Raw genomic sequence first — 17,422 nt, forward strand, 5'->3', positions numbered from 1 at the left:
GATGTAAATAAGTTTCATAAGCAGGTAGAAATATAAAATACTTCTGTTTTTGTATAACTCATCAAGTTACAAATATCATCACTGTATGATAATAAGGAATAAGCTTGTTCAGAGAAATTAACAAAGAAAAAGAAACACTTGAAGAGATCAACAATTTAAGGTTACAATACAAATACTGCCAAATGAGAAGTGATAGTTTGGTAGAACTAAATAGAGGGAATCACATACATCAAGAAAGTGTCATGCTCTTATTGGTGAAAGGTTGTTGCATGATGACTTCCATGCAAGATGCATTTGAATCAAGGACTCAAGGATGGGTGGGAGCTTCAAGGCTTGTGGCATGAGAAATAAGTTCTTTTGTTTTTTTTTCACGTTGACGTCAGCAATGAACAAGAATAGCTATTTATGTGAGAGGAGGTAAATACAGTACAAAAAGCTATTTGATTGCCTTATTCTGGTTGTTTTGTTCCTTTGTTCTCTGCAGTAGATAATTTCCATACTGCCCAAAAAGATGTTGTAATAACAGACAAGTTCAAAGTATTAATATTGTAGTATCCTTTGCTGGCCAAATTGATATTTGATTGCATCAACCAATTAATAATGTGAGGGAACAAAAGTCACAGGGTGATGCTAATGATGGAAAAAACTGAGCTTACCTGTTGAATTCAGGTGTACGTTTTTGCTTCTTCTCTCCTAGGAGGTTATCACGTAAAGACTTACAACAAGATCATGTTTAGTTCCACAGAAAACAACTGCAAGAGAAAGCTGTGGGACTAAACATAGCCTAATAGAAGGAACTGATCTTTTCATGTATACAAGCATGTATGCTGTGTTTTTGTTTGTTGAATAATGAATATTGTTTTCATTTTTACCAACTTTATCCAGTATCATTATTTTATATGATTACCCAATCAAAATTACTCATTATTTCCTGAAAAAAATCTGTAGTTACTGCAAGTCCATCTGTCTGATACTTGTCAAGAAATCAGCAGTTCAACTGCAAATTTTACTAAGTTAAAACTGTTGGTATTTTTTCATTGTATTGTGGATGTTGAGGTATGGAATATCATGAATCATTTGTTAAGGACGAATAGTCAGCAAGTGGCCTATAATTATAGTAAGTGTAAGGGGCTTCATTTGGGTCATTATAATTTAGATCATACATTTAATATAAAAAGAAATCCACTCAACAGTGGGATTGAAGAAAATAATCTTAGCGTTGTCTTAAAAAGTTGGTTTGTTGATTTGGTGTTTTATGGTGCAAAGCAACTAGGCTATCTGTGCCAAACATCCAGTAAAAAGTTAAAATTAGAGTAAAATTATTAAAATTCTTAAGAGGAAATTAAGGTAAACAAAACAAAGTTTAATTTTTAAATTAAAAACATAGATAGCATTAAATCCAATTTTTACATCTAGTTTACAGTGGTAAAAGAAAAACTACAAATTGTAAAGGACTTTTTCTTGCATAACTGTAATTATCATAACTTGCCAGGATGACTAACAGGTAAGTCCAAAAATCATCATTAGTTACCTGAAGTTGGACTTTCTAGTCCTGGTTTTGAGTTATTTGACGTTATGGTCATTTTCAAAAAGTAAAGTAACACAAGTTTTAAAAGACTTGTAGCAGAATTTTAATTATTAAAACTTGCCAGGATGACTAACAGGTAGTTCAAACATCAACATTACACACCTAAAGTTGGCCTTTCCAGTCCTGGTTTTAAGTTATTTGATAAGGGAATCACATTAAAAAAAGGCCTAATGTGTAAAATAAAAACAAAACTTAAATTGCATTAAAAAGATTAATGGCTTTTAAAAAACTAAAAACATTTCTAACGAAGACAGTGTCACCATCACTAATAACACTGTCTAACGTTACAGATAAACCTTGGCACAAAAAATGTGGCTTATTGTGACCCGATTGTTACACAGACAATACACTGGTGCATCAGTCCCCGATAAAAGAAAACGATGAATTAAAAAACTGTGATCAATGCTTAGTCTAGTTAGGACAACTTCTTTCCAATCATTGCAAAAGCAAGACTACCAAAGTCCAATAGAGGATTTTATTCAGAAAAGCTTGCTTTCACATTGCTCACTCCAACAGAAAAACTGGATAGAAGTACATGTTAAAGAGTAATGGGGCAGTCGGTTTTGAATATTGGCGAAAACAGGGTGAGAACTGACATTAAGCGATTCCAGGGCCAGTATAGAACTAAGGGAGTCAGTATAAATAGTGCAATTTGAGTACTGCCTAGCTTCTATCTGATCCAGGGCCAGAGAAATGGCATGCAGTTCAGCAGTGAACACACAAGCTATAGAGGGGATTCTGCACACAACCAATGAACCACAACAAACATGGTAGAGCCAACAGAGTCATCTGATTTCGAACCATCCATATAAACAGAAATGGAAGGATGGTTTAAAAGATGTTCAGCAAATAACAGAGAATATCTGCTTTTTTTAGATGACAACAAAAGGTCAAATTTAGGGACAGTAATAAGCCATGGTGGGATGGGCTGACCAGTGGATACATCAAAGTCATCCAAGGACAGACCCAATTCATCCAACTGCACCTGAATATGAAGGCCAAAAGAAGCAATGGCAGATTGTCTGTTCTGGAAAAGTATTACCCATCAAGGAAAGAATACAACCCTAGATGGGATGCTATCATAAGGAATCTATATTTCAAAGCATATAGTAAAGACAGTTGCAAAGGTGCAGAGCTGAAGACCCAGATGATGAACGGGATCCAGCATCTTTATGATTGATGTCCTGGCACAGCCATAGACCAGTAACTCATAGTCGAGTTTTGATCGAATAAGAGCATGATACATCTTTAGCACAGAATGTCGATCTGCTCCCCAAGTGGTGGAAGAAAGGACATGGAGGATGTTCAGTGCTCTTGTACATTTGACCTGTTCCTGCTTTATGTGAGGTACAAAAGTCAGCTTATGGTCAAAGATAAGCCCCTAGAACTTTGTCTTGGGGACCACAGGTAGCACAACTTCACCAATACAGAGTTCAGGATCAGGGTGAATAATTGGTTGGTGGCAAAAATGCAATCAAACAGTTTTAGAGAGAGAGAAGTTAAAAACATTTGCTGTGGTCTACTTCAGTAAACAATTGAGGGCAGTCTTTAGCTGCTGCTCAATATACCTTGCATTTAGTGACCGACATGAGATATGAAAGTCATCAACACAGAGCCCATTTGCAACAGTAAGCTGTTCAGTGATGGCATTAATCTTTACACTGAAAACTGTGACATTCAGTGACTCCAAGTTCCTATAGAAACGAATGGAAGTGTCGAACCCATACAAACTTGGAATCACCTGTCCATTAAATAATGTTTAATAAAAATGGGCAAATGACCACATAACCCATATGAATCAAGGTCTCCCAAAATGTCATACCTCCATGTTGCATCATAAGCCTTCTAAATGTTAAACAATATTAATACAAGATGTTGTCATTTGAGAAAAGCTTCCCTAAGTGATGTTTCAAGTCATATAAGACAGTCCATAGTGGAGTGCTATCATCATAACCCACACTGGAAGGGCGGGAGGAGGTTGTTTGATTCAAGGAACCAAACAAGATGAGTACTAACCATTCTCTCTAAGGCTTACAGAGACAGTTCGTTAAAGCAATTGGATGGTAGTTTGAAGGAATCTTTGGATCCTTCCCAGGCTTAGAGAAAGGTAGGAAAAACAGGTATCAGGAAGAACATTCTCCTCCCAGGCCCAGTTAAAAACAATCAGAAGAATAGCAAGAGAGGCAGGAGATAGATGGCAAAGCATTTTGTAGGGTACATCATCAGGTCCAACTGATGTACTGCCAGACCGATGAAGGGCCAGTTTGAGTTTCATCAGTGTAAAGGGATGATTATAGTCATAGAAACAATCAGCTCAGAAGGAAAGAGATGATCGCTTTGCCCGAGTCTTGATGGCTAAGAAGGTAGAGGAAGAAGCAGAAGTGCTAGATACCTGGCAAAAGATTTCACCTGGAGTATCTGTGATGCTCCAGGTATCAGCTACTTCTATTAGAGAGCAAGATCAAGAGGGGGACAAGAATATATTGCCCACTGACCTTTTAAATCTCGTACCATGTGACAGAAGATATGCTGGTTGTGAACGTAATCCAAGAGTCCTTCTAGCTTTGAAGTCTTACCCACTGAGCATGTGCACAGGCCTGCTGGAAAGCGAGGAGGTTAAAGAGTGGGGGATATCTACAAAAAGTATTCCAGGTCCAGTTTTAAGCCTTCTTTGCCATGTAGCAGGCAGGAATACCCCACGGATAAGGATATCATGGAAAACATATTGAGGTTTTAGGAATACATTGAGCAGCAACCTGTATAATACACTCAACTACTACTGCTACACAGTTATCTACTGATGGCTTAGAGATGATGGCAGGATCAAGTTCTGTGAGAGCAGTGAAAGAGGGCCAATTTGCTTGATCCAACTTCTATCTGAGCACATGGGTCAGGTGGCATCGACCACGGCAAGTCTCTCTCAAACTTGAAAAGTTACTCAAGTCATTAAAGCAGTACTCTGTTATTAGTAGTTCAGCAACATATTTGCAAGATATATCAATAAATGCACTGACTACAAGTCAAAAAAGGTAAATATTTCTTTCTATGAATCACTGGTTGGGCCTCACTAGAACTACTGTGCATAGTTGTGATCTTCTTATCAAAAGAAGGACACTGACTTTTTGGAAAGGGTTCAGAGGAGGCTGTTAATATATTTCTGGGGATATATAGGTCATGTGAATTGATTTAAATCTCTATTTTGTTTTCACTTGAGAAAAAAAGAGTAAAAAGTGATTTTATTTAAGCCTTTAGCTTGTGCAGATAAGGAAGTATGGGAGAAAAGGAAAAAGAAAGGGATAGTGAAAGATGGGAGGTTACATTTAGAGATGATTTGATGATATGTCACATGGATAGGTTATTCTGTGTGGTAAAAAGGGAGAAAAGAATTAGACTACTCTACCCAGGGTCAGTAATGAAGGTCATTACAGACAAACAAAGTGATGTAGCAATGATGTAATACACAAGGAGTTAATGTGTAGGGGAAGATAGGTTAGAGGAACTAATTGTTAAGTAGAAGTGGTTGATAAATTCATTTAAAGAAAAGGGCCATAACTTAATAGTGGGAATGATATTAAATGTACGTCACGAAAACTGAATGCTAGGCTTAAATTCATAAGTAAGGATGACCATGTTTGTTGGTTAGACTCATGTTATCTGTTTAACAGAAAAGGTAGTTTTTTGGAATGGATTACATTTAGAGTGCGTGCTGGCTTGTTTGAGTAAAGGGCTACTGAATCAGCTTTAAACAAGGACTAGATACTGGTGAGTGTTAGGGCAAACTAAATGAAAAAATAAGACAGAAAATCTTAATATAAGAACAAAGTACAGAAGTAGTTTTAAGTGTAAGGTAAATTGTTATCATTGTAATGCTAGAAATATAAGAAATAAAGCAGACTTTAAAGTACTGGTCAGAACAGAGGAATTTTATATAATGAAAATAAATGAAACTTAAACACAGAAAATCTTAAACACAGACATTTCTTTGGAAAACAGGGTTACAGGCTATTGAATAAGAATAGAATGCTAAAGATATTGAGAGTAGTGATTATATGTGTAAAATATGAATTACATCTTGTTAAGTTGAGGATACTATATGTAACAGCAAAAAGACTGAATTTATTTGGATTCCTGTTGGGACTGAGAAGGTTGTTAGTAAAGAGTTTTTACACATCACGAGACCAAACTGACGAAATTAATGAGAAACTCTACAATGGTATTAAGATTTCAGCTCTTAATGATTTCTTTGTGAATCATTTGGGGAATCTGTTAAAAGAACAGTGCTATTTCAGATTTATTGCTAATTTCTAATAAATAAATGGTTGATAGTGTAGACTAGGAAACATCTAAGTGCAAGTGATCTTTGACTGCTCAACAAGATTTGATGATTTGCTACACGTGTAGGTAAGAAATAATGATATTTGGGTTCCAAATTTAAAAAGAGAGAACTTGAAGAGATTTCACAAGTATTATTTTTGTGAAATTAGCAACTGAATTAACTGCAGACAGTGATCAAATATTAAAAAAACATTTTGAATAAATTATTAAATATTTCACATAAACACATTAATTATCATAAAAACAAGATGTAAATAAAAACTAGGTTGCCTTACAAATACTATAAAGGATAAAATTAAAGAAAATTATCTTAAATAAAAGTTTAAATTGACTACTATCACAGAAGGCTTAGAAAATTGTAGAAGATTGCGAGAGTTGGACAATGAGGAAATCAAAGAGAATATATGGGGAAAATGTTGGCTGAAAAAGTAAAAACCAATAATAAGGATATCTTTAAATACATTAAGGGTAAACAAAAGGGTTGGTTGGCTGTTGGTAAGCACAAAGCTACACAACAGGCTACTTGTGTTGTGCTCACAGTGGGTGTGTTAGGAAGGTTGTTGCTGTTTGACGTTTTATGGTGCAAAGCAACTAGATTATATGGGAAAAACAACAACAGTAAAAGGATTAAAGTGTAAAGGGAAATTAATTAAAACAAAAAAGTGGATTAAATGTGAATTAAACTTAAATAGAATTAAAAAGGCCACTGGCCCTCAAAAAATTAAAACCATTTGTAAGGTGGAGTGTGTCACCATTGCCAATAACATTGTCTAACTATTTCTCATGTCGTAACAATGGCATGGCAAGTAAATTGTGGGCTAGTGACACGAGTTTCACTCAGATCACACACTGGTGTATCAGTCCCAGATAAAAGAAAACGAGGAGTTAATAAACTATGACCAATGTGTTGCTTAGTTTGGATAACTTCCTCCTTCCGATCCTTATGGAAACAAGATGACCAAAGTCCAATACAAGGTTTTATCTGAAAATGCTTGTTATCATGTTGCTCACTCCAAATATACTACCAATTGACACAGAGCTGAGACTTGAATACATAGCCATAGTCTATGTACGGAACAGGCACAGCAGTGATAGTACCATAGTATACAGACTTAGTTGCAGCAACAGTGAGCCTGTTCCTACAAATACCAATGTGGCCTGGTATTCAAAAAAACTGGATAGAAGCAGACAATAAAGAGAAATGAACCAATCAGTTTTCAATATTGGCAAGAACAGGGCGAGAACTAACATGAAGCGATTCCAGGGCCAGTAGAGAGCTGATTCAGTTGGTACAAATAATACATTTTGTGTACTTAATAGCTTTTACATGGTTCAGAGCAAGAAAAATGGTGTACAATTCAGTAGCAAACACATAAAACTAGAGGGGATCCTATGTGAAACCACCAAACCACAATAAACCTGATTTCAAACCACATGTATAAATAGGAATGGAAGGGTGGTTTGAAAAATGTTTGGACAAAAGTGCATGCAAACGGTTTTAGAGAGAGAGAAGTTAAAACTGTTTGCTATGGTCCACTTCAGTAAACAAGTGAGGGCAGTCTGTAGCTGCCACTCAATATACCTCATGTTCGACAACTGATGTGAGATGTGGAAGTCATCAACATAGAGGTAGATTACAACTGGAGGGAGAAGTTATGCAGTAATGTCTTGAGATCCTTCCTGGGCTTGGAAAAGGGGAGTGCAACAGCATGGTGCCAAGCATCAGGAAGAACATTCTCCTGTCAAACTTACTTACAAATAACCAGAATAATAGCAAGACAGATAGGAGAGAGATGACACACCATTTCATTATGAACATCACCAAGTCTGACTGATATATTACTAGACTGATGAAGAGCAAGCTTTAGCCCCACCAGTGTAAAGGGGCGTTTTAGTCATAGAAACGATCAACCTGAAAGGAAAGAGGTGACTTCTCTGCCTGGGGATGAAATGGAAGTGCTAAATGCATGAAAAAAACTCTTGCTGAAAGTATGTGCAATTCTCTGGGTATTGGCAACTTCCTAGCCACTGGAAAGCAAGATTGAAATGGGGACAGAAGTATTCTGCTCTCTGATCTTCCATATCTTGTCCCATATGACTTTTGAACTAGTGGTAGAGAAGATGCTAGTTGTGTACTTAATTCAAGATTCCTTTTGGCTTTGTTACCTTATCCGCCAAACATGTGCACAGGCCTGATGAAAAATGATGTTCTTTAAAATTGTTGAATACCTACTACAGGTATCCCTGGCTCATTTTAGAGTCTTTTCTGTCATGTGGCAGGCAGGATTCAATCATAGATGAGGATATCATGGAAAACGTGTTGAGATTTTATGGATACATTGAGCAGCTGCCTAGATAATACAGTCAGTCACTGTTGCCACACAGTTGTCTCTTGATGGCTTACAGGTGATAGCAAGATAAAGTTCTAACAGAGAGCCAGTTGGCATGGCCCAGCTTCAATTAAGGCATGTGGATTGGGTGGCACTGACCATGACTGGCCTTTCTTAAAATGACAGAAAAATTATCACTTCCATGTGGGTCACTGTCAACCCTCTAAGAAAAGTAAAGGGGAGCAGTTAGAGAGATCAACAGCAGTAAAAGACTGATAAGGTGTATGAAAATAAGTATAAGAACCAGTACTGAAGAAAGAAAGGTTGGGATCTGAGAGCATACCGTCTATGGAATGACCCCTTCCATCAATATCAGCCCCCCTCCCAAAGAGAATTATGTCCATTAAAATTCTCCAGTATTAAAAAGGGAGATAGATCATAACTGTTCAAGGAAGGCATCAAGGTTTGATTGATCATAGGTTTTCTCCAGGAAAAAGGTAGAGATAACAAAGAGTTATGATGTAATCCAAGGAAACACTGGTACTTGTTTGATCCTAGCCCAAGTGGACCAGCCAAATGACCCTGAGGAGCCACCCAAAGACTGCCCATCTACAGAAATTCAAGGTCAAAGTGGTGTGTAAAAAGCCCTACAACCATGAGTATCCTCTCCTATCCTCCACAGGTCACCACACACAGTACACATATGGTTGGATGTTTAAATCCCAGAGGAGGTAAACTGAAAGTACAGAACCTTCTCTGGGAGGTCCACTCATCATGTACAGAAATCCACCTCAAAGGGTATAGGAAAAAAATAGGTCCTTTGAGAGATGATAAAGGAAGGCTTAAATCTAATGATTATGAGATGGTTGGATTATTAAATTCTACTTTCTCTTCAGTTTTTAAATGTAGATTTAAACAATATTCCTTAACCTGTAAATGAGATCAAACAAGATGAACAAATTAATAACAAGAATCTTAATAAAATATTGAGAAGCTTAAGGACTGGATAGTGAGCTATTTGCTACCATTTTTGAAAATCCTTGAATGGTGGCCAGGTATTAGAGGATTTGAAATTAGCTAATTTTTGCTCTTCCTTCAAAGGGAAGTGTAAACATTGTTCCAGTTATTACAGACCTATTAATCTTATATCAATTGTTGGAAAAGTTTTTGACAGTCTGGTTAAAGATGTTTTGCAAAGTCCTTTAACAAAGTTTAAAATTACAGAGTCAACATAATTCATAAGAGGAAATTATTGCCTTATAATCTTTTGACATTCTTCAAAGATGAGGGCAAGGGTGTGGCTTGATGGTGTATCTGGATTTTTCAGAAAGCACTTGACAAAATGACACATAAAAGACTTGTTGAGGGATGAAAACACAAGATGAGAAAATTCACTAGAAGCCTAATGAGGGGGTAAGGGGCCCAGCAGGTCTCCACTGTGGGCCAGGGGCAATGCCTTGGTGAGGATTTCTATTACTCATATAAACTTTAAAATGGAATTTCAAAGTGGCTTTATCCTTTTTCACATTTAATGTGAGAATGGAAGAATTAGATGATTCAAATATAAATTGTGATATAGCAAGAGTCATCTTCAGCTAAGACAGTTTTATTTTTCTAACGAAAGTTACCTTCAGATGTGGCAGAAGCAGTATATTTAAGAGAGTTTTACAGGATAATTTGATAAATAGGCAAATTATTTTTTATTCAGTTTGGAACATGATGGTATATAAAAGAAAATATGTGGTATAGCTAAGTAATGAATGAATATTTGCTGTAACAGTCTTATCAATGCTATAAGTGTAGCTACCAGTTTGGCTAACACTTTTCATTTTATTTTAACTTGCATGCTCAATCACTTTTGAGAAACACCTTTTCTCACACCTGAAAGATATTTTAAATTAGATACCATTGCTTTTTGTGAGTAAACACCAGCAAACCACAACAAATAAGAAAGTGACACTCGATAGTAATCAACATTAGCTCTAAGATCATAACCCTATTATTTGGAACAGACTTATAATTTTTAGAACAATCCATGTTCTTTAAATATACAATGGTAGTTTTTCTAAACCCAAGTTAATATTTTTCTTTATAGTAACACCATAAAAATTAGATTAACAGCTTCTTGTCCCCATCCTCTTGCACTAGATACAGCCATATCAAGCACCATTATTTACAGTAATTGCTTAAGCAAATACCATGTGATGCTAAATGCCTTTAAATAGAAGAATTTCATAAAATTTAGTTCATTTATGCTTAAAAGTTGGCAATGAATAATAAATATCCCATCATATGGTTCATTTGAAAACCTGAGCTGGAAAATGCTAATTTAGTTTGCTTGGCCTAACCAATGCTCGTGTATCTACATGAGCTTTCACCCTATAGGTTTGCTGCTCTAAATTAGCCATTTTTAATCTGAATGACAAAAAATGTAAAATGCTCCACCTCTAGTCTTAAGTGAAGCTATACTAAAAATTTCAAATCAATAGTTTTCATAACTTTTTTTTTCATAGGTGTGCATGAAAATTTTGGTCAAAATTGGATTTTGTTGAATAACTGTACATGTGGCTTAGACTTAGATCAAAATTGTCACCTAATTATGGTTTATAAAGTAATGGTGAGAAACTCATCAATTTAAAATAACTTTATTAATAAAACAAGAAAATAATGTTTTGGTAATGGTCCTTCATGATGTTACCAGTTAATATAAAGTAATAACATGGTTCAATGGCTCAAGAACATTTTGTGAAGCTACAAAACAAGCTAAGGAAAGTGACATACAAAAAATAAAAATTAAAAATCTATGAGTACAGTTAACCTTAATAAATAAACTAAATAAAAGAAATGAAAATGTGGAACAAAATCAAGCAATAGTGTAAAAAATGAATGAACACATGCATCAGGTAATATTCAAATATTGCTGTATCCCTTTGAAAAATATCACCTGATGGTGTTCATTCTTTTTTTTATTATCATCATTTTTATGTTACTTCCCTTATTTTATTTGCAGCTTCAGGAATGTGTTTTCTTGAACCTATGTATTATTAGATCTTTCAACTTAACTCTTATATTAACAGCATCATTACCACTAATTATCTGATAAAGGGTTGTTGCCTCAAATATCATTTCCTTGTTTCATAAACAAAGTTATTTTAATTTGGCAAGTTTTTCATCACTACTTCATATTCTATTTTTCATTTTGTTATTTCCCCATCTAAAAATTCATTTTATTACTTAAAGTAATTTAATTATAGCTTAATACCTATCAGTGTAGATTAACTAAAAAAAGTCCAGGAAAAGTGATTTTTCTATCCAATTACGTTTCTATACTTTCAGTGCAGAGAAGAAAAAAGGATTTCAATCAAAATTGAATATTTTATATCTCATGTACTTCTTAATAGATTGCTGCAAAATTTAGTATGTGAAGCAAGAGTCCAGTAGAGCACATCCACTAAAATATGTGATAGTTTGGATTACCACAGTCTGGGCTATCGCATGAAAACACGTTAAACTATAACAACTGTTAATAACACACTGTTTGTCTGGATAATTGTTTCTTGAATAATATTTAAACTGTTTATTTCAAACTTTGGTTAATAAAAGTTAACATAAATAAGAATTAGAATATAAAATGAGAAAATAGGTAGAATGCTACTTGCACAAGTTAAAATATTTATGTTGCAAATCAGAGTTAATTAAACATGTTAGATTAATAAAACTTAATGTTTTAAATTCATGCAGCACAGCATTTTGTTTTTCTTCTCATTTTACATTAATTTTAGCATCATGTTTTGTGAAATTAAGATTTATTATACTAGAAGTAAAAAACAACACCCTGAGATATATAAAAAAACAACAACTAAGAACTGACTCTTCATGGTGAGATTGTGAGTTTTCACTTCTTGTTACTTTTTATTACATTATCAAACAAAAGTGAAATTTTATTATAATTAGGCTGAAATGAAGAAAAACAACAACACTAACCAGCCTTTGGAATCATCTTGACAAACTGGATCAAAATATCTGTTTTCTTCTGTACATATTTCTTCATATCCCCAACATACCTTTTTATCTAGATGTTTCTGAATTGGAAAATTATGTTATTTTATTGAACACTTTCAATTTCAATATAATACTTATTTACTTAAAATCAGCATATGTTTGACATTTCATATTTCATTTCATGGCAAGTACTTTTTTTATATATACATAGTGGCATATTTATCTTTAGGTTTCATTACTAAAAATGAGGTATTTTGGCATCTGGTTTGTGTACTTCCATTAAAATTGTATTTTTCACAAATTTACACAAAAATTTGTATGTCTATGAATTTGTAAGAATAATTTATTAAAGTTAGATGTTTAGTAGTGTTTGCTAATCAAGTAGCACATACCTCCTACAGAAGTAGAAAAAAGTGTATGTAACTTCTTTCAACCACTAGATAATTCTAATATGGTATTCATCTTTAATTTTATTCACTTTTTTTAAAAACTAGTTTGTTAATTATCCATAATAATTCTTATTAAAGACTTTCTGAAGGTTTCCATTTTGAGAAAAACATTTTTTTTGTTTAATAATTATTTTAAAATTTTTTTCATACATAATCTGGACATTTCTCATTTATCATATGAATCACTAATGTTGACTAAATACCTCCATGTGGTTACCATTATAATTCTTTTAAAATATGTAGTAAGCCTAAACTGATGTTCTGTAAATTAAATAAGTTGATAAATAATGAAATTGTGTTTTCTTTCACTAATAAGGGTAATAATGTTTTCATTTAAAATACACAGCAACTAGAAATAACTAGCCAGTTACACTTTTTAAGTACATTGTTTGAATAGAATAAATATAAAAATAATACTTATTAAACACATGAATAACCTTAAACTTATCCAATTTGATGATGAATGTATCTCATTTTGTAAACGTAAAATCAAAATCTTATTTTTACAAATATTACAACTCAATACAACCATAGTAAAGTAAACATATTAGAAAGTAAAAACACTACAATAAAAAAATGGCCAAACATCAACAATATGCCTTAAGCAATTTCCAGTCATATGACATTTTTTCATATTGTGTGTGTGTATTACAGGGTATAGGTAAACTAATAAAGGATGATGACCAAACTTTCTTTGAACATATACATTTGTTACTATGTTAAACTTTAAATAAAATTTTCTTTGCTATCCATTCAAAACATTTCTAAACTTGTGATGGCAAGAAACCCACTTGAAGTAAAAATGTATTCTCAGGACAGCTGTTACAAAATCTCTTTGTTAACCTGAAGATGACCTAAGAAGGTTGAAACGTTGTTCTGCACTTTATTTTAATTAAAATTTTAATACTCATGCCAGCCATATTAAGAATACATCTCTAAACTGTATAAGCTTAAGCTTACTTTACTGCAAATTATTTGATGTATTCTTATCAAACAAATTTCATGTAGCTTTCAAACAGATATAACTTATCACACATATTTTTACAATTTAAAAAACAAATTAGAACTGAAACATTTACATAAAATATACAAAATCATTTGAACTTATAAATTCTATATTTAGACGATAGTCTAATTCTTGCTCTATTCAATCATATTCAAATTTTCTTTATAGTTTTTAAATGCTGCATTTCTTTAGTAATTGATAAAACCACTTCAATATAGCACCACAGAAAGGTTTCAACTGAAACCTGTACAAAAATTAAAGGAAACATTTGAAAATGATAAAATGTATAGTACAGTCCCAATGAATGAAAGTTTATTATCAAAAATTAAGTTATTATTTGGAATGGGCAGAAAATTTAAAAAAATGAACAAACATCTTGTTTTGTTTAGCAGCAAAACACTTTGTAGCTGTGGAAAAATGAGAATAGAAACCTTTTGATTCATAAGTTATACTAAACAATTAGAAACTGACAAGATACAAATTATAAAATGTTCTTGTGTTGAACTTGTTGAAATATAGTTAGAATTAACATATAATATTAACTAAAGAATAGGTGTCTCAAAACATTTTATCAAGTGGTCACAAAATATGAAAAATCAGAGAACACCCTGTATTCACTTCAAATAAAATGCTTTAGAACCAAGTTAATTCTTTAACCCTAAACTGTTTAGATGAAAGTATGTCACATAGGCAGAGCAACTGAGTTGTTTAATAATATATCAGTTTACCTCTTGCAATAATACTGTGTGTATTTGTTATTCCAGACAGTTCAGTATTATTTTACATACTTGTAAGTATTTACAATTCTGTTTAAAGTCTACATTTAAACAGTTGGAATTCTCCTAAAGAATACTACTTTTGTTTAAAACAAATTACCAATCCAGATATACTGTTAATATTTGGAAAAGCCCAAGACATAAGAAATTACTACAACAGCATTTCATTGATACCCATACTAATGTATGGTTTATTGTTTTACAATAATTCATTACTGGCTGAGGCCTTAATTGGATTGTTCTGTGGTAATTGATAGCCCAATAAAATAACATTGACCTCTAATGTTTCTTTTCAAAATCAAATAGTAGTGTTAGAGCATCTGTCTGGCTATTTTTTATGAATATTTTTAATGCAGTTTAAAGTTACTACAGCTGTGCCTACTCATACAACATTAAATCATACAGTTATGTTGTGGAAATTAAAATGGGTAGAAAACATTTGGACCCCCATTGGTTACCTTCCTACAAAACATTTAAGAAATTTACACAACTCTAAGTAGAAAAAACAAACAAACAGTTAATTTGCACTTTATTCAATATTTAAGGAACCAGAAATATGGTAGAGGGTCTGTTAGCCAGTTGAGTTAGCAGTTAACAATTAGTGACAGTGGCAGATAGCCTCAGCATCTTTGCAATAACAGAGTAAACAAGTTTCATGGAAATGGGAAATCAACTCTAGAGTCTCAAATGATGAGTCACTCCTCTCCCCCCAATTATGTAGCTTTTAACTTAACAAATTTGTTATAAATCATCTTATGAAAATGAGAAATTCCTTTCTAAAAATTATTTCTGTTAAAAATTACACATACTTGTTACTCTAAAAAGCAAATCCACACTAATCAATTGCATAAGTTTATATAATCTATTTTTATGAAATTAGGCAATACACTATTATACACATTCCAATTTTTCTGGCTTTACAAAATGATCACATTACAATTAGTTTGAACTAAAACATTGCACTACATTATGTAAATGTTTGCATATTTCCTATTTTATAATAAAAAGTCTATAGTGTGTGGCTTTTTACATATCCATGTTTTAAAATTTTGTGATATTGCATGCCTTAAAAGTTTTATTAGTACAAAGAAAACAGAAAACCTTAATATTTCAAACCCTTTTCCTACCAATATAAAACTGTCAAATGATTGAAATGAGAGCTTCAAGATTGTCTACTTACACCTAATCTAAATTAAGTATTACATTAATAGTAATAATCACAAATTTTCTTACTTTGTATGGACAATCCTCATTCTTTCTGCAAGCCTCAGCAGCTAATGGATTATTATTAAAGTAAAAGGCCATGTGTTCAGGAGGAAGATCTACATCATATGGCATTACTACTGCAGAGCTCCCTATTTTTAAGTTTGAGATTGTTTGGATAAACATCAAAACGCTTGAAAGAGAAAGCATCCTGTTAAAAATGCAAATAGAATACGTATATTTGCATCAATTTAGAAATTGTGTTAAACTCACATAACCTTGAATATCTGCAACTGAATTTACAGACTTTGTTAAACCTGGCATGTGTTATCTGTTATAAATGTAAGTTATATTTGTTCATTCATGTCCAAATGCTATTATAAGATAAGAACAGATATATTTTTGTTTTAAAGAATAATGGGTACAATAACATTGTTCACAATTTTGCTAAATTTTTTTGTTTCTTTACTGTGTAAGATAAGGTAGGTAAACAAAAAAAGAGTATGTTTTAGTTTAATGAATACAAAATAGCTTTTTAATATCCATAAAACATGCAATAAAATTAATCTAAAATTTTATATTTATAAACAGATATAAACGTTTGTTCAAATTACAAAATCACACAAAACATTTTTATGACCAATACTGAATTTAAAAATGGGTTGGATTCAGTGATCAGTTTTCTAACATTCTTGGTGATCATCCACAGAATGATAATATTAAATAATATATAGCTACAATGTAATAATATTAAAATTAAATGTACTTACAAATTGATTCCTGTAAACTGTGTTACAATAAAAAATCCCTTTCACTTCTAAGTTCTATAGCAAATTCCAAGTTCTAGTTTCAAGTCTTTACGCTAACATTGATGAAAATATATTTCTTATACAAGTTTTACCTAGCTCCACTACTACTAGTACTGCTACTCGGTAGTACTACCACTACTATAATAATACTAATAATATTAATAGTTAAACTAAATAATCACTAATAATAGGCTGATAGTGATACGTATAACTGCTAATATCAGGCCTTCTTACTGATAATAGTAGAGTTAAATTTCATCTACCTTTTATGTTTTTTATACTACTTACATGTACAATAAATATACGCGACTTTTTTATTCCGTCTTGCCCTCAGGTTCCCGATAACACAAAGCCAAGTACTTTTCTATTAAATTCTACACACTGACGTACCGGTCCTAATACTTTCACGTTTGGTTGACCTTGGTTTCGTCTTCGCGGATTTTCCCACTTCAGTACACACTATCTAGTCATTTTTCTTTTTCTTCTTCATTTTTGACTGTAGTTTATACCTTAATGGATTAAGCCTGAGGAACCTTAATGATAGAAAATCGCAAAATATGGTTTTTGCAACATGTTATGAACGTAATTATTATCACTATAATGAGTTATTTATTTAAAAACACATAACATTACGAATACGAAGAAACGACATTCCAAACCATGCACTCCCCAAATTTAATTTTAAAATAACTGCCACACGTATCGATGATGTGGCGGCCTCATTCGTTTTGTTTTCAACAGCTTTAATAAATATTTTTAGCGCTTTTGTTTCATTGGCCTGTTTCGTTTTAACACAATAAACTATCTTACCACTGTCCTCCACTGAGTATCAAACCCGAATTAAAGCGCTGAAAAACTGTAAACTTACTGCTAATCATCAGAAGGACTTTTATTAAAGAAAATAAAACAAAGATCCTAATAAAA

The 17,422-nt window shown here is 32.8% G+C and overlaps 1 protein-coding gene across 11 annotated transcripts in view; it reads right to left on the reverse strand.

Annotated features, from left to right (window-relative positions):
- Eogt (EGF-domain O-GlcNAc transferase) overlaps nt 1-17,215 on the reverse strand; it is a 66,934-nt gene extending 49,719 nt beyond the window's left edge. For 5 of the 11 annotated variants that reach the window (XM_076506265.1, XM_076506259.1, XM_076506261.1 and 2 more), the window contains exons 1-3: nt 16,787-17,215; nt 15,720-15,900; nt 12,238-12,335 (exon numbers count right to left, since the gene is read on the reverse strand). In XM_076506265.1, the coding sequence (XP_076362380.1) occupies nt 12,238-12,335; nt 15,720-15,900; nt 16,787-16,788 (281 nt within the window). In that variant the 5' untranslated portion in view covers nt 16,789-17,215. Of the gene's footprint in view, nt 1-656; nt 753-12,237; nt 12,336-15,719; nt 15,901-16,459; nt 16,688-16,786 lie in introns of those variants that run through there. The other 6 variants (XM_076506266.1, XM_076506257.1, XM_076506260.1 and 3 more) reach the window with 5 other exon arrangements.
- Between the last annotated feature and the right edge of the window lie 207 nt (nt 17,216-17,422).

The sequence above is a fragment of the Tachypleus tridentatus genome, chromosome 6 (assembly GCF_004210375.1).
Source record: "Tachypleus tridentatus isolate NWPU-2018 chromosome 6, ASM421037v1, whole genome shotgun sequence".
Classification (NCBI taxonomy): domain Eukaryota; kingdom Metazoa; phylum Arthropoda; class Merostomata; order Xiphosura; family Limulidae; genus Tachypleus; species Tachypleus tridentatus.